Source organism: Perca fluviatilis, chromosome 12 (genome assembly GCF_010015445.1).
Source record: "Perca fluviatilis chromosome 12, GENO_Pfluv_1.0, whole genome shotgun sequence".
Taxonomy (NCBI): Eukaryota; Metazoa; Chordata; class Actinopteri; order Perciformes; family Percidae; genus Perca; species Perca fluviatilis.
In genome coordinates, this window is record NC_053123.1 from 19,879,980 (window position 1) to 19,898,550 (window position 18,571).

Sequence of the window (18,571 nt, forward strand, 5' to 3'; positions counted from 1 at the left end):
TACCGCAACGATATTGTAGTGTTGACTATTGGTGCTTTCACAAAACCTTTACTCAATGAGATTTTTGATAAATAATCATCAGTAATGTGGACATAATGACTAAGTGGATAAACTCAAATAATAGAACAGCTAGAACAGTCTGGTAAGTTCAGAAAATGACATCACTTTACTGTAATGCAGCCTTTTAAAACCAGGAAAAGACCACACTTATTTTTACTTTTTTTTTGTTTTTTTGGCCATTTTTAGGCCTTTGACGGGACCAACATGGCATCATGACTTTGCATAAACATACAAGGCACTTTCCTAAAGCCAAATGGTGTGTTATCTGTACGCATTTTGAGCTTTCCACGTGTATGTCTGTCTACGCTGTATACAGTGGATGTAAACATGGCGTCGCCACGTGGTATCTTATCGCGAGAACGTGCTGTACTATCGGGAGAACAACATCACACGCGTGTAAAAAAAGAAAAAAGGTTGGGTTTAGGAAAAGAACATTGGGAAAGGCTTCAGTAACACAAAAAAATGACAAAAACATGACTGTGATCAACGTCACACGCTTAACCCTTGTGTTGTCCTTTGGGTCCCAGTGACCCGAAGGACAACACAAGGATTATGTACTTCCGTTTACTTTGTTGAGAATTGCTCTCTAAAGCCTGTTTCTTGTAAAGTCAGTAAGTAAAGTTTATTTCTAGAGCACATTTAAACACAGTTTAAGCTGACCAAAATGCTGTACAAACAAGAACTAAGGTGCTGTATTAACCCTTGTTTAGAGAGCAATTCTCAACAAAGTAAACGGAAGTACATCATCCTTGTGTTGTCCTTCGGGTCCCAGTGACCCGAAGGACAACACAAGGGTTAAGAAAACAAACGGTTGGGTTTAGGAAAAGAACATTAAAAAAAAAAAAAAAGAAATTAACAAAAAGAAAAAACAGGCAACATGCGGGACACGATCCCGGCTCTCCTGGGTGAAAGTCCTGTGTTTTACCCATCCGCCACCCCAATCAACCTCCCTCCATGGACTCATGTCCTTTCTTACTACTCGCTACGGCGAAAATTCACACGTAATGTAGGTCAATGGCGGCCGAACGACGTTGATAAACACGCTAAAAAGTGATTATGCGTCTTAATAACACGCAAAAACGGCATATGAATTGGTGTGTCATACATACGCCACTTCATTAAATCAGTCTGACAGGACAGCTGACGAAATGAAAGGGGAGAGAGACAGGGAATGACATGCAGCAAAGGGCCGCAGGTCAGAGTCGAACCCTGGTCTGCTGTGCCGAGGAGTAAACCACTTATGCCATATTACGATATTACAATATCCAAAATCTAAGGCGATATCTAGTCTCATATCACGATATCGATATATTTCCCAGCTCTATTGTTAACGTTACATCCAGTAATCGGATAACGCAAAACGGTCAAAGTCAAAGCCGTTGAACCTCCCCCCGATGCTGCGTCGTCAACATTTAAAAAAAATTGCTGCAGTCAACCTAGGGGAATGACTGCAGGTTAATGTGCCCCTTGACATCCCAATGTTGCTCTCTAGTGGCCAGTATTCTAACATATACACATACAGATGTTAATAGACAGACTGTGGATGAACAGCATTTCTTGTGGGTAATGAGCCAGGTCTGGTGTGTAGTCAGCAGACCTACAGGATTTGCCAAGTGAGAGTTTATGGCAATGCCAGTGCCTGACTGTGGCCATAGTACATGTTTATAGACTTATTCTTAGATCTGTAGGCTGACGTTGCAACTGTCTCCATTAGTGTCTTCCAAAATAAGGATACTTCACTCACCATATGTCCCTCTACCTCTTCCTGTGCCTCTGTCTGTGCTCCTTGATTTCACAGATCCATTAACACAATTTATCTTTAGTCATATGGATTTATGCATTACCAGTATGTCAAGTGCTGACTTTTGTAATGCGTGTGTCACTTATGGCAGGCATACTCAGGGCACATGACCAGGAAGCGCAAACCCACCAGCTAATATAAGCTACACATGTGGAAACTGACATGCATGCTGTATATATTTCTGCACAGATTCCATCAATCTCTTTCTCTTACACAGCGTAGCATAGCAATTGATGTTGATAGATAGGTATATGTATGTATGTATGTATGTATGTATGTATGTATGTACAGTGCCTTGCGAAAGTATTCGGCCCCCTTGAACTTTTCGACCTTTTGCCACATTTCAGGCTTCAAACATAAAGATATAAAACTGTAATTTTTTGTGAAGAATCAACAACAAGTGGGACACAATCATGAAGTGGAACGAAATTTATTGGATATTTCAAACTTTAACAAACAAAAAACTGAAAAATTGGGCGTGCAAAATTATTCAGCCCCCTTTAAGTTAATACTTTGTAGCGCCACCTTTTGCTGCGATTACAGCTGTAAGTCGCGTTGCGTTGTCTCTATCAGTTTTGCACATCGAGAGACTGACATTTTTGCCCATTCCTCCTTGCAAAACAGCTCAAGCTCAGTGAGGTTGGATGGAGGCGGTTGTGAACAGCAGTTTTCAGTTCTTTCCACAGATTCTCGATTGGATTCAGGTCTGGATTTTGACTTGGCCATTCTAACACCTGGATATGTTTATTTGTGAACCATTTAATTGTAGATTTTGCTTTATGTTTTGGATCATTGTCTTGTTGGAAGACAAATCTCCGTCCCAGTCTCAGATCTTTTGCAGACTCCATCAGGTTTTCTTCCTGAATGGTCCTGTATTTGGCTCCATCCATCTTCCCATCAATTTTAACCTTCTTCCCTGTCCCTGCTGAAGAAAAGCAGGCCCAAACCATGATGCTGCCACCACCATGTTTGACAGTGGGGATGGTGTGTTCAGGGTGATGAGCTGTGTTGCTTTTAACGCACAACTAACGTTTTGCATTGTTGCCAAAAAGTTCGATTTTGGTTTCATCTGACCAGAGCACCTTCTTCCACATGTTTGGTGTGTCTCCCAGGTGGCTTGTGGCAAACTTTAAACAACACACTTTTATGGATATCTTTAAGAAATGGCTTTCTTCTTGCCACTCTTCCATAAAGGCCAGATTTGTGCAGTAACGACTGATTGTTGTCCTATGGACAGAGTCTCCCACCTCAGCTGTAGATCTCTGCAGTTCATCCAGAGTGATCATGGGCCTCTTGGCTGCATCTCTGATCAGTCTACTCCTTGTACTGAGCTGAAAGTTTAGAGGGACGGCCGGGTCTTCGTAGATTTGCAGTGGTCTGATACTCCTTCCATTTCAATATTATCGCTTGCACAGTGCTCCTTGGGATGTTTAAAGCTTGGGAAATATTTTTGTATCAAAATCCGGCTTTAAACTTCTCCACAACAGTATCTTGGACCTGCCTGGTGTGTTCCTTGTTCTTCATGATGCTTTCTGCGCTTTTAAACGGACCTCTGAGACTATCACAGAGCAGGTGCATTTATACGGAGACTTGATTACACACAGGTGGATTCTATTTATCATCATTAGTCATTTAGGTCAACATTGGATCATTCAGAGATCCTCACTGAACTTGCGGAGAGTTTGCTGCACTGAAAGTAAAGGGGCTGAATAATTTTGCACGCCCAATTTTTCAGTTTTTTATTTGTTAAAAAAGTTTGAAATATCCAATATATTTCGTCCCACTTTATGATTGTGTCCCAATTGTTGTTGATTCTTCACAAAAAATTACTGTTTTATATCTTTATGTTTGAAGCCTGAAATGTGGCAAAAGGTCAAAAAGTTCAAGGGGGCCGAATACTTTCACAAGGCACTGTGTGTGTGTGTGTGTGTGTGTGTGTGTGTGTGTGTGTGTGTGTGTGTGTGTGTGTGTGTGTGTGTGTGTGTGTGTGTGTGTGTGTGTATGTTTTTTTTTTGTGTGTGTGTGTGTTTATGTATGTATATATATATATATATATATATATATATATATATATATATATACATGTGTATATATATATATATACATACATAATATTTGCTGAGAAAATATACACATACACACACCATATACATATATATATATATGTGTGTATGTGTGTGCACATATATATATATATATACACACATATATATATATATATACACACACATATATATGTATATATATATATATGTATATGTATATATATGTATGTATGTGTGTATATATATATGTATGTATGTATGTATGTATATATATGTGTGTGTTATATATATATATATATATATATATATATATATATATATATATATATATATATATATAATATATATATATAATATATGTGTGTGTGTGTATATATTTTCTCAGCAAATTAGAGGTTGAATTATTTAGCCAGGCATGACAAAGGAGCCAATCAGATCCCCGCCTTGCTAACCATCTGGAAACACGCAAAGGAAGTGGCTTTGTAGTGAGGCAGGAAGTGAGTCATCGCTGTTGCTAGGCTAAATATAGCTTTGATCGCGCTAGCAGGAGGAGGGGCGGCCCTCTATTCGTCACAGATGTTATCAATGAATGTTTTGCTTGTGGGTACACACACACACACACACACACACACACACACACACACACACACACACACACACACACACACACACACACACACACACACGGCTAGTGGAGAGAGACACACAGAGAATGAGTGTTAGGGGGGAGGGTGATACCAGTGACGGATGAGTGTGCAAACGAAGCTACCCGTGTCTGAGAGCTGTTTCAGAAATGCTGCTCATCGTTATTGATATCTGTATCCGTTTGTGTCTCCCAGTCCTCACGGCCCATTTCATTCAGTCACCATATATGTATCTAATTGTCTGAGTGTGAGAGGGAGCGAGCAGTCGGTACAAAGCAGGGCATTGAGCTGACAGAATTATACCACACAACCTGTCTGGGAGCTCTTCACGGGCCTAGCTCGCTCATCGTGCGTTGCAGACCTGCAGGGAGCCAGCTCCGTCCACCGCCTGCTCTGCATGTTGGGCAGACTGTTAACACTGCTAACAGATGGGGGGAGGCAAAGGGATGGGGGGAGGCAAAGGGATACGGACACTCGGTACCAGACCAAATAGGAGGGAGAGAATAATTGAATGAATTCAGGTTTGAAGCCCTGTCATATTACCCCAAGACAGTATATCTCACAGGTGTGCGTTTAATGGTACTGTACTGGTACTGATGAGAAACGACATCCAGCTCTATAGTGCTATCCTCTCAAACACTGAGTGACTACTAAACACATTTCATTACAGATGTGTTTTCTATGTGCCAGTATGACTCCAAACACTCCTGGCTATAGTATGGGGTTCCAAATGGTGTTTACGAATGTGTATTAATCCACTGCTGAAAATAGTCCCCGTCTAATGCACTATTTACTACGGCTGAGTTAAAAAACTACAGTGCCCAGCTGTTGAAGGTAATTACTGAGCATGGTTTAAAAATTAAAACTATATATTTAGACTCCTTTTATAAAAAAGTAAAAATAAATAAATTAATTAATTAAAGCAACAACAATGGGCTTGGGGCAGGGTGTCGCAAGCAGAGCAGGGAGGTCAAAAAGTATTTAGGGATTGGATTTTGGTATTTTAAATGTGATTTGTGGACAGAAGGTAGTCTATAATATTGCTTGACTTATCCTTAAAATGCTGTTGAGGGAAATAATTGTTGAAATGATGATTAAATCACCCTTTATCATGCATTCGTCCAATTAACCAGGCCAAAGTGTGTCCTCCGAAGTCTGGGCTGTTACTCCTAACAAACCATTAGGGCCAGGATGAATGAGTATGTGAGTGAGTTCCTTTTGTGAATCTAGGTGTTTTCTGTTTCATTTCAGTACGAGCTATGAGTGAGATTTGACTTGATCTCAAACAATACAGTAGATTCCCAAGGAACACCCGATGACTCAGTGCTGGCTAACTCTGGTCAGAATCAAAGGAAGAAGGAAGTGCTAGAATAATTGGGTGGAGAAGCCTCACACACACAGCATCCTTTCAGGGTCACTGTGCTCCAGAGTAGATCGTGCACAACCCCGCCCTCCAACACAGGCCTCCTCCAACCAGGAAATGATATCATTGTCTGCGGCCACTGTTGGAGTACAGGACGTCATGACACATGGTTGTGTGTTTCCTGCCCTCGGGGGACGAGTCCTATACAATGGATTCCCAGTAAGACTGCGAAAAAAACATCAGCTCACAAACGGCTTGTTTCAGCAAGGGAAGTCCTAACTGCAGACACAGAGAGGGAAGAGGAAGGGCTGGGAAGAATACGTTCTCCAAAATAAATTGACATATTTGGCAGCTGGAATGTGCATGGATGTGCACCTTTGTAGATGACTAGGTGTTTAACTTTTCTGCTTGACATTGCAGTTTATCATAGATTTTTTTTTTTTTTTTATAGATTTCTTTTGGGGGCTTTTCCGCCTTTTTAATTTTTTGACAGGACAGCTAGGTGAGAGAGGGGAGAGAGAGGGGGAAGACATGCAGGGAATCGTCACAGGTCGGATTCGAACCCTGGACCTCTGCGTCAAGGCATAAACCTCTCAGTATATGTGCGCCTGCTCTACCCACTGAGGCAACCCGGCCATGTTTTTAAAATATTTTTCATACTAATATTCTGTTCATGTTTTTGCTCCTCTCCAACAGAAAGATGAAGTGTACCTGAATTTGGTTCTGGATTACGTTCCTGAGACTGTCTACAGAGTGGCCAGACACTACAGCCGAGCCAAACAGACTCTGCCCATGGTTTATGTCAAGGTATTTAAGTGTGCGCGTGTGTGTGTCCACTTTATTAACAACAGCTGGCAACCTGGGAAAGACAATATTTAATCAAACTCCCACACAAGATGTAATATTATTACATCCTCAATACTATCTCAGTAGAATACATTATATTATATCCAAATATTTTCACAGCACCTCATATTACCCATCTCCACCTCAAATATCATGTCTCTGTTCCACTGTTTTTTTTAATATTTCACTGACTCTAATAATAATTTTTGCAAAGGCAAACATTGCATGTTTCCTGTCTCTTCAGTTTAAATGATGTTCCTATCTCAGTGAAATACTGTAATGAAAAAAAAAAAACACTGCCAGTTAATTAGTCCCACACAGCAGAGGAAGCACTCCATTACCTTTTTTAACTACACGCACCAATATGAAAATTAATCAGTACAGGAAATGTGGGATGAGAAGACCTTGCACCTTGCATGTTGGCTCACCGAATTAACACAAAGAAGCAATTTTTGTCATCTCACAAGAAAATGTGTTAATATATAAAGATGTTGCCTGCTTTTATTTGAAATGTTGGTTTAAAAGATTTAGTGATAGCTAAACATATTTTGCAGAAAGGACATGAGAATCAGTTTTTTGTATACACGCTGTATATCCCTAATCCCCAAAATCACTAGTTTCTGATAGAATCAGCGGGGAGAAAAAAGGACTTGCAGTTGCAGACACATCTGTGTTTGACTGGGCTGCAGTTGATTCTTAAGAGGTTGTTTCCAAAGTTGAACCCTGTTCTGAAAACTAAGCCTTGCCGTTTGTGTAGGCTTAACCTAATGTGTTTCTGTGTGCAGTTATACATGTACCAGCTGTTCAGGAGCCTGGCCTACATCCATTCGTTTGGGATCTGTCATCGGGACATCAAGCCCCAGAATCTGCTCCTGGATCCGGAGACTGCCGTGCTCAAGCTCTGCGACTTTGGCAGGTGAGACTCAGTAACCATGTCATGTTCCGTCAACAGTGGTCAGGTTTTTCCTAGCATTTAAAGGGACTGTAAAGTGTTCATCTGAAGAGCTTAAACGTTTAATGTTCCTTCACAATTCCAGCAAAACTCGGTTTTCACTTGCACACTCGTCTGTGTGAGTCCCAATGACGAGGCTTTCCTTTAGGTTCATATTTCCCTTCTTTTGGCCAACATGCAGTAGAGGTGTTGAAATTAATCAAATAATTGATGCATCGAATCGTGGACATGGACGATGCTTCATCGATAATCGGCAGGCTCATAATCGATTATTTCTGTTTACAATTTAATGTAGGCCTAACAGCCTTATTAAGACATATTCTGTTATGTTTTGCACATTCAGGAATCGCCATGTGCTCAGTGCTGTTAGTTTGATGTATCCAATTTATTTAGTATTAGAGCACTGCAGAAAAAGCTGTGAATTAAATATCCTACATGGCTTTAATAGAAAAATGTATCGAGATATCGAATTGAATCGCTGACATGATAATCTTAATCGAATCAGTAGATGAGTGAATATTCACACCTCTAACATGCAGTAGAATATGGTGATGATAACGATTATGTGCTTTGATTTTGTGTGCAGTGCTAAGCAGCTAGTCCGCGGAGAGCCCAATGTGTCTTACATCTGCTCTCGCTACTATCGAGCCCCGGAGCTCATCTTTGGTGCCACTGACTACACTTCCAGCATAGGTAGGCTGACTCCAGCTGTCACAGTCAACACTTTAACCCTTAAGGACACTAAATAAGCTTAACCTTAGCAAATACATTATATTATATGTTACTCGTGATTGTATTTGATTGTGAAATATGAACATATTGTAAAAGACAATAGTGATCAGATGTTCTGTATTATTTGCTAGATATCCAGAGGAGCGTGGTCATCTCTGGCCCTCTTTTGCCTTTTGTGACCTGCTTTGTCCTTTTTAGATGTGTGGTCAGCCGGCTGCGTGCTGGCAGAGCTGTTGCTAGGACAACCAATATTCCCTGGTGACAGTGGAGTGGATCAGTTGGTTGAGATTATAAAGGTAATGACCGGGGTGACCCACAGGGTGTAAAAGTCTTCATATATAGTAAAAAAAAAAAAAATACTGAAGGGGGTCTGTTTCTTTTTCACAAGTGATGATTAATTCACGTTAAAGACATATTGAGTCACGTTCTTGTCTGTCCTGTTCTTACCAGGTTCTCGGGACTCCAACCCGAGAGCAGATCCGCGAGATGAACCCCAACTACACTGAGTTCAAATTTCCCCAGATTAAGGCACATCCTTGGACTAAGGTGAGTCAACAGGTACAGGAGCCCTTTTACTTCTCTAAGATCCACCGCTGCTGCATCTCTCGTCTCCATGCTTGTATTGTCGACATACCTGCATGCTGCTCCCACCCATCCATCCCATCTACCCAACAGAGCTGCATGAGGCCTTCATAGCCCACTCTGAGCTATTAAGAATGACTGATAAAACACAGGCAAAAGACTAAATCTTACACAGTTGTCATTTAACTTTTTTTTTCTTCACGCGTTTTCTTATGCGCGTGAAGTATTCTAAGGTTTCTATGAAATAATCTGAGGAGTGCACTTGCTTTTGCTCCTTTTTTAACAGTCTTGAGAAAGGTAGCAACTGTCACATTTACAATTTTTCAGACGAAGTCGTGGATTAAGGAAACGCCACAAAATCGTTACAAATCCCGCTGTTTAAACTGAAAATGTCTATAAAGCTTGCACAAGGTTTTCACCCCTCAACAGTAGCATGCTATGGGTAATTACATTACGTTACTTTACGTTTATTTGGCAGATGCTTCTGACTGGCTCTTAAACATGTGTTTAGGTTTTAGGTGTTGAACCGGTGTCATCTCAGTTACCGCACTGTGTCTTGAACCACAAAAGTCCATCCTGCTCAGCCAGTTCTTACTTTGCTCTGTGTTATCATTCAGTTTATTAAAGACAGGTTCTCCACTTCATGCTCACAGTTTATCCATCCATCCATCTTCGTCCGCTTATCCGGTGTCGGGTCGCGGGGGGAGCAGCTCCAGCAGGGGACCCCAAACTTCCCTTTCCCGAGCAACATTAACCAGCTCCGACTGGGGGATCCCGAGGCGTTCCCAGGCCAGGTTAGAGATATAATCCCTCCACCTAGTCCTGGGTCTTCCCCGAGGCCTCCTCCCAGCTGGACGTGCCTGGAACACCTCCCTAGGGAGGCCCGGGGGGGGCATCCTCACCAGATGCCCGAACCACCTCAACTGGCTCCTTCGACGCAAAGGAGCAGTGGCTCTACGAGCTCCTCACGGATGACTGAGCTTCTCACCCTATCTCTAAGGGAGACGCCAGCCACCCTCCTTAGGAAACCCATTTCGGCCGCTTGCACCCTGGATCTCGTTCTTTGGTCATGACCCAGCCTTCATGACCATAGGTGAGGGTAGGAACGAAACTGACGGTAGATCGAGAGCTTTGCCTTCTGGCTCAGCTCTCTTTTCGTCACAACGGTGCGATAGATGGAATGTAATACCGCACCCGCGCGCCGATTCTCCGACCAATCTCCGCTCCATTGTCCCCTCATTTCGCGAACAAAACCCCAAGGTACTTGAACTCCTTCACTTGGGGTAAGGACTCATTCCCTACCTGGAGAAGGCATTCCATCGGTTTCCTGCTGAGAACCATGGCCTCCGATTTAGAGGTGCTGATAAATATTACAAACAGGATTGGTGACAAAGCGCAGCCCTGGCGGAGGCCAACCCTCACCTGAAACGAGTCCGACTTACTGCCGAGAACCCGGACACAGCTCTCACTTTGGTCGTACAGAGATTGGATGGCCCTGAGTAGAGACCCCCTCACCCCATACTCCGCCGCACCTCCCACAGTATCTCCCGGGGACCCGGTCATACCTGCCCTCCAAATCCACAAAACACATGTAGACCGGTTGGGCATACTCCCAGGCCCCCTCCAGGATCGCTAGCAGTGAAGAGCTGGTCCGTTGTTCCACGACCAGGACGGAATCCGCATTGTTCCTCCTCAACCTGAGGGTCGACTATCGGCCGAACCCTCCTTTCCAGCACCTTGGAGTAGACTTTACCAGGGAGGCTGAGAAGTGTGATACCCCTGGAATTGGCACACACCCTCTGGTCCCCCTTTTTAAAAGGGGAACCACCACCCCAGTCTGCCACTCCTTTGGCACTGTTCCAGACTTCCACGCAATGTTGAAGAGACGTGTCAACCAGGACAGCCCCTCCACACCCAGAGCCTTGAGCATTTTTGGGCCGGATCTCATCAATCCCCGGGGCTTTGCCACTGTGGAGTTGTTTGACTACATCAGTGACTTCCGCCCGGGAAATCGACGACAATCCCCGTCATCCTCCAGCTCTGCCTCTAACATAGAAAGTATTAGTCGGATTCAGGAGTTCCTCAAAATGCTCCTTCCACCGCCCTATTACCTCCTCAGTTGAGGTCAACAGTGTCCCATCCTTACTGTACACAGCTTGGATGGTTCCCGCTTCCCCTCCTGAGGTGGCGAACAGTTTTCCAGAAGCACTTTGGTGCCGACCGAAGAGTCCTTCTCCATGTCTTCTCCAAACCTCTCCCACACCCGCTGCTTTGCCTCTTTCAACGGCAGAGGCTGCAGCCCTTCGGGCGCCCGGTACCCTGCAACTGCCTCCGGAGTCCTCTGGGATAACATATCCCGGAAAGACTCCTTCTTCAGTCGGACGGCTTCCCTGACCACCGGTGTCCACCACAGTGTTCGTGGGTTACCGCCCCTTGAGGCACCTAAGACCCTAAGACCACAGCTCGCGCGCGCAGCTTCAGCAATGGAAACTTTGAACATTGTCCACTCTGGTTCAATGCCCCCAGCCTCCACAGGGATGCCGAAAAGCTCCGCCGGAGTGCGAGTTGAAAGTCCGTTGGACAGGGGCCTCCTCGGGACGTTCCCAATTTACCCGCACTACACGTTTGGGCTTACCAGGTCTGTCCAGAGTCTTCCCCACCCCTGACCCAACTCACCACCAGATGGTGATCGGTTGACAGCTCTGCCCCTCTCTTCACCCGAGTGTCCAAAACATACGGCCTCAGATCAGATGAAAAACGATTATAAAATCGATCATTGACCCGCGCTTAGGGTGCTCTGGTACCAGGTACACTTATGAGCATCCCTATGTTCGAACAATGGTGTTCGTTATAGACAATCCATGACTAGCACAGAAGTCCAACAACAAACAACCACTCTGGTTTAGATCAGGGAGGCCGTTCCTCCCAATCACGCCTCTCAGGTGTCTCCATCATTGCCCGTGTGCGTTGAAGTCCCCCAGCAGAACAATGGATTCCCCACTGGCCCCCATGCAGGACTCCACTCAAGGTCTCCAAAAGGCCGAATACTCCGAACTCCTGTTTGGTGCATATGCACAAACAACAGTCAGATTTTTTCCCCCCCCCACCCGCGCGCAGGCGTAGGGGAGGCGACCCTCTCGTCCACCGGGTAAACTCCAACGCGCAGCGCTCAGCCAGGGGCTTGTTAGTATCCCCACACCCGCCCGGCCGCACACCCTGAGCAACTCCGGAGAAGAAAAGAGTCCAACCCTATCCAGGGTACAGTTCCAGAACCGAGACTGTGCGTAGAGGTAAGCCCCACCAGATCTAACCGGTAGCGCTCCACCTCCCGCACCAGTTCCGGCTCCTTCCCCCACAGAGAGGTGACGTTCCACGTCCCCAGAGCCAGCGTCTGCTGCCCGGGTCTAGTCCGTCGAGGCCCCTGACCTTCACTGCCACCCATGTGGCAGCACACCCGACCCCAGCGGTTCCTCCCACAGGTGGTGGGCCCATGGCTCACAGTTTAGCTCTTTTAATTCATGGTGAAAATAAAACAGGTGGGAAGCAGTAAAGGGACACCTGGCTTCCCTCAGCAGTCCCACCCTCAGCTTTTGCATTGGATAACAGTCATCCAATCAGCAGGCAGCAGCAGCAGGTCCTCCTGTTGGACTCTCAGGCGCCGTGCTGTGGTCGCTCTCTGTAACAGCGTTCAGTCAGTACGACTGTTCACTGCTGCAGCACTCAACGACATTCATTCATTCATTCACAACAAACTATCACATTTGACTGAGTACATTAGACTTATATATTTTTTCATTTTCAAGCACAAGTTCATTTTGTGTGCGTGTGTGTGTCTGTGTGTTTTTGTTTAACACTTGAGAACAGACTTCATGTGGTCACTGATGTGGCTGACATCCGTGTTTGTGTCTAACTGTTGTCCAGGTGTTCCGGCCGCGTACACCTCCAGAGGCCATCGCCCTGTGCTCTCGCCTGCTGGAGTACACGCCCACGGCCCGCCTCACCCCTCTAGAGGCCTGCGCGCACTCCTTCTTTGACGAGCTGCGCGACCCCAACGTCAAACTGCCCAATGGGAGAGAGAAGCCCTCCCTCTTCAATTTCACCACCCAGGGTATGCACACACAAAATATATTCTGTTTATTAGTATAGAAGACTAAAGTAAACGACAAATATTTGCTTAACAAAATGACTAACAGTTAAACAATTATCAGAATAGTTGCTGATACATTTTCTGTTGAGCAACTAATCGTTTAATGTAGTCATTGTTCCAGTTTCAAAACATATCGGCATTGGTAAAATGTACTGGTATCAGTGTCTTTGTACGTTTTTCAGAAGTGATCCTATGTATTCGTGAAAACTAACGACTAAGCTTCTGCTGTATGCCTCAGCCTTTTTTCTATGAATAGGTGTTCTCATACTGTGAAATGCTAGCCTATATACCCTTTAAGTATTTAACACAGTACTTGTAAATTTGACAGAAATAATCTCCTGTTGTCATCAGATTTTCCGTAGTATTGTTCACACAGATCTCAAACTGTTTAGCATTATTAAGCATTAGTGACCTCTTACCACTAGAATCTATTCCTAGCTTCTTTTATTAGTACAAATCACCTCTTCCATCGATGGCTAACATGTATTGTGATCTCTGTCTGCTATCTGTCCAGGAGTTGCATGAACTTTATTAAACTGGTAAATTTTTTTTTTTCTCTTTCAGAGTTATCCAGTAATCCCTCTTTGGCCTCCATACTCATCCCTGCCCACGCCCGCAGCCAGGCCGCTGCCTCTACCCCAACTAACACCTCTGCCACTACAGGTTAGAGTCACGCTTCCTTTAACAGGCACTTCTTTAACGCAGCTTGAAGGCTCTTCTTATCTGTTGGAAGTACTGGTTGTGACTTCTATTGCTGCTGACTTGAAATACTGTATAGTGTTAAGCTCTCGTGGTCCAGATTTATAATCATTTCAAGTTGTGTAGATTTTAACTTATGCTAAAAGTTGGTGTATAAAAAGCACTGTGGGGCACTAAAGTTGTTGCTTTGACCAGAGAGAGTCGGTTGCTTACATTTTCCACAACATTGAAACATACTGGCCCAGTTTCACACATGCATGCCTGGGAGCGATCTGTAATCACTGAGCAGCTTCAGTTGGGTGTTAAGGGTGTTGCTTATACGCTTTGACTCACAGCAGTAGCTCTGTAACTCGTCCCCTACTTGTATCTACTAATCTCCTTACTTATTAGCTTGTAACTGTAACTGATCATCTCCTCTTCCTGTCCACAGATGGCAGCAGCACAGAGCGAGGTCCCAGCACCACCGCCGCCTCTGCCTCGGCCTCCAACTCCACCTCCTGAGCCCACAGACGACCCGCCCCGCCCCCCCGGTCTCAGCCCCGACCCACGGCCTCTCCATTGCCCCGGGCAGGGGGTGAGGTGAGCTCTGCTCAGCTCTGCTCTGCCCTGCTCTCCTCCCTGACAGCAGCGGAGCGATGCTGAAGCAGCCCGGGTTCAACAGCTAGCCAACAGCCCCATGCCATGACCACAAACCACGCATCCCTAGTCTGCCTCTTTTATCCCTGACTGGCCCCCCTCATCCAGCTGTTTGAACTCTACTCCATCCTCCGTCAAAGGCGTCTCTCCGTGCCCTTTCAACGGGGGAAGGAAAGCGCAGGGCCAGAGGTGTTGTCGACTGTACTATGGATAAAAGTACACTGTAAATGTATACACAATGCTAGCCTGCTAATGTTTGTAAGAGGACAATCTGTAGAAAAAGTCCTAAGCTGTCCCCCCTTGGCCCTCTCCCTATCTGGCCTTCCTCCTTTGTCGTCCACCACATTGTCCCATTTTTCTGCATCCTCATCCTTTGACCTCTGACCCCATGTGTCCCCTGGTTGATCCCCCTCCCCCTTTGGTTTCTCCTGTAGTGCATGGCCTGAGTATGGTTAGGATCACCCGGGGGTCACCCCGCCCTCTCCCTTTTCACCTCCACTTCCGCAGACAAGGCATGAGGCTCGCGCACGGGTATACACACGTACACACACGTACACACTCATAAACTCACACACACATGGGTGCATGATGATCCTGATATATGTGGAAAGAAGCAGTCCACTTGCAGGGGTAACGTTTGGACAGATTGTTTTATTTTATTTTATATTTTTTTTCGCCCGGGGTTGTTTTTAAATGGTCAGAAAAGTTGTTTTACTCGACCTTGGTTTTTAATTTTTGTTTTGTACTCCTGGGCAGGTGTTTTTTTGGATTGCCATGTGCGATGGATGTGACATGTATCTGGTCCTGTGTGCTTGTATAATATATATACATACAAAACAAACATGCATACATACATACACAGTTTATATATTACTTTTCCTTATGTATAAAAAGTATATATAGATATATGTATATTAACTACAGTGGTTCAGAAATCATTTATGGTGAGCTCATATCTGGCAGAGCAGTGGCAATATTTGCTGCTGCCTAAAGACAATAGATATAGATAAGGTGGTGTTTTTGTTTTCTTTGCTGGAGTGTTGTTAGATTCCAGCAGTCACTTCCCTGTTCTCCTGTGTTGTCTGTATAAGGCTGTAGATGGTTTTAGGGCATTGCTCTATTCCCCGTCTTTGGACTGACTGTCTGTAACAGTGTTTCTGTGGCAGTGCAGTGTCTAGACAAACATTTCCCCCCCCAAATCTAGCTCTTGCTCTCCGTCTCTGTGAAGAATTCAAGATGTTTCTTAACACTTCTTTTCCTCAACTCCCTGAGAAGTCCCGGTGGTGGTCCCTCGGCTCACGTCTGACTCTCTCATGTTGTGACCACTGACTGAAGTGTTAGCCTAGCGTTCTTTCTCCTCCACCTGCCGCACATAGAGCCACTCGGTACAGTGTCGAAGCGTCTTATTTACAGAGAATACTCACGTTAAAAAAAAAATAGCAGAATTTGTATATACAGTATAAATGCTCCTCACCAAAATTCTGACTTGTATGTTTTTTTTATGTTGTTATGTTGATTCTTTTTTCCATGTTGCCAAGGTATGTATATATGCAGACCCATGTACTGTTTATGAGCAAAAACAAAGAGGACAAAGGGTAGGGAATGAAATGGAAAAAACAAAAAGATTAAAAAACAAAACAATCAAGGCAAAACTGATGTTGTTCATGGATATTGTAGATGATGATGTTGATGATCAGCTTTATCCAGCCATATGTTCAATCTTACCTGTACAGTAGATGACAGCTGTATTATTGTAACAAGAACTAGTCATGTATAGTGTAACTATAGTTTGGAGTGCCTTTGCTTTCATACACCTTCGCCTTGTTCTCCCCACCCCCCCTCCTGATTGTGACTCTCCCTTCGGTGCTGTTGAATGTCCTGCAACACATGCACACACACATTCTAATCCCCTCCACTCACACAGCTCCCCCCTTCATTGCACACTTAATGTAATATACAGACATTTTAAGGATTTCTTTTCCTTGACTGAAGATACAAGTAGAGGAATGTTTATTTTAATAGATGTTTTATCTTGGACACACATGCACGCACAAACCTGTATACCACCAGTCCTGGCACGGGCTCCGGGCATGAAGTGGGTTGGGGGGGGGGGGTCGTTGTGGATGGCAGCAGGGGTTAAAAAGGCCTCATATACTGTAAATATACAGTACAGTTTCTGTATTACTCACAGTGTTGGTTCCGTTACCAAAGCCAAACAAGATGTAGTTGTGATGAGCCATCCTCAGGGGCAGTAATGTATTCTTTTTTTTTCTCTCTCTCTCTGGATATTTGGTTGTTCCTCTGTCCTCTTGCTTGTTCTCCTTCCTGTCTGCATACTAGGAGGGAGGATTCAGTAGCACCTAAGGGTTCGAGTCATGTAGCCTTTCTCGTGTCTCCTGCTTGCTGTAATTTTGCATTCATGAACGTGTTGCTACCCTCCACCAGAAAGTTTGACCACCTCTCCCTAGCCCTAACTCCAGTTCGATAAAACACCACAGAGGTTACCAAAAAAGAAGATGAGCAAGTACTAGCATATATACTAGTTTGATATGCTAACTGGGGTTAAAGAAAAGAAAAAACATAGAAAATACAACAAACATCCTGTATAACAATACTACTACTTGAATGCCTCTGTTTGTGACTGACATTTTTATTTCATTTGTTTTGTTTTTTTCTTTTGTTCTGTGAAGGTATGCTAAATGTGCAACTCTGTAAATACTCCCTCTGCGTGCTCTGAGGAATAGTTCCCTGGTACTGTAATTTGCATTAAATAAAGAGTAGGATAGCCTGGAAATGATCAAGGCTCTTTGTCTGTCCCATCTTCTTTTAGTGAGAGTGCAAAATCACAGTCGGTATGTATAAAACCTGTTCAGAGTATTTTGGTCTATATCAATATTTTAAGAAAAGTGAGAGCGTACATGTTCCTCATTAAATGTCTCTAAGTGTTAAGACTTGCTCTCCGATACCAAATTGCAGAAGCAGCAGCTAAGGTTACACACTTGGAAAATTGTGAGTAAGTTGATTAAAAATACAAAGTTTTTACCAATACTCTCACTACATGAAAAAGTTCATGAGATGATGGCTCCAGCATGAATGTTTTTTCAATTGTATTTGAGTGTGATTCTTCCAAATGTCCATGTTAAAAACGTTCATATTTATATGATAACAAGAGTCTACAGTCATAGCAGCGCTGTGAGGCTGTATTTAGCATTTAGCTCAAAGCGCCGCTGTGCCTTTAGCTAAATCCTAACGTCCGCATGCTACCAATGACAACGTGAACATGCTGATGTCTAGCAAGTCTAATGTTTACAATGTTCGCCATCTTAGTTTAGCCTCTTAGCCTGCTAACATTTGCGAATTAGCACTAAACCCAAAGTAAAGATGAAGCTGATGGGAATGTCATTAGTTTTGCATGTATGTGACACACTGAAATTCTGACCAAATCATAGCGCTAGGTTAAAAAGTCAGGGGATCAGCAAAGTTAAAAGGAACATGAATGCCAGCACAGAATTGTATGGCAATCCATCCAATAATTGTTGAGACAATTCACTGAAAACCACAAATGGAAACCTCATGGTGGCTCTGGAGGAAAAAACAGGGGAACACCAAAATCAGTCAGCTCCATCCTCTGGGCACCATGAATGTCTGTACATAATGTCATGGTAATCAAACCAACAGTTGATGAGATATTTTATGGACCAAAGAGGTGGACTGACAGACCAACATTGCCATCCCTATATGTGCAATAATGATTAGGCTGTATTAGTTGAACTGTGAAATAAAAGAACTCTGTTGAGCTTGAAAGAAAATGAATAAAACGCAGTAACAGCAAATTAAAATGATTCTAAAAAATATAAACTTGCACAAAAACTTTCTATGGAAATGTTTTATTGTACCCTGTGTTCTAAGTCCTACTTATTATTTTACTATATTGGTTGTTGACTATTCTTAGGACCATTTCTTAAAAGTTGTGTACATACCAGACACAATTTTTGAGTTGGCACCACCTTTGTCTTAGTGTGACCACAGTGCGGCAGTGTTTGTCTTATTATGCTGTTAATGAC

At 43.8% G+C, this 18,571-nt stretch overlaps 1 protein-coding gene across 2 annotated transcripts in view; it reads left to right on the forward strand.

Annotated features, from left to right (window-relative positions):
- Positions 1-17,309, forward strand: part of gsk3ba (glycogen synthase kinase 3 beta, genome duplicate a) — a 43,987-nt gene extending 26,678 nt beyond the window's left edge. Inside the window, exons 4-11 of one of the 2 annotated variants that reach the window (XM_039817643.1) lie at positions 6,610-6,720; positions 7,545-7,675; positions 8,298-8,404; positions 8,642-8,739; positions 8,894-9,001; positions 12,947-13,133; positions 13,737-13,835; positions 14,302-17,309. In XM_039817643.1, coding sequence (XP_039673577.1) covers positions 6,610-6,720; positions 7,545-7,675; positions 8,298-8,404; positions 8,642-8,739; positions 8,894-9,001; positions 12,947-13,133; positions 13,737-13,835; positions 14,302-14,372 — 912 coding nt within the window. In that variant the 3' untranslated portion in view covers positions 14,373-17,309. The remainder of the gene's footprint in view (positions 1-6,609; positions 6,721-7,544; positions 7,676-8,297; positions 8,405-8,641; positions 8,740-8,893; positions 9,002-12,946; positions 13,134-13,736; positions 13,836-14,301) is intronic. The other variant, XM_039817644.1, reaches the window with a different exon arrangement.
- The last annotated feature ends 1,262 nt before the right edge of the window (positions 17,310-18,571 follow it).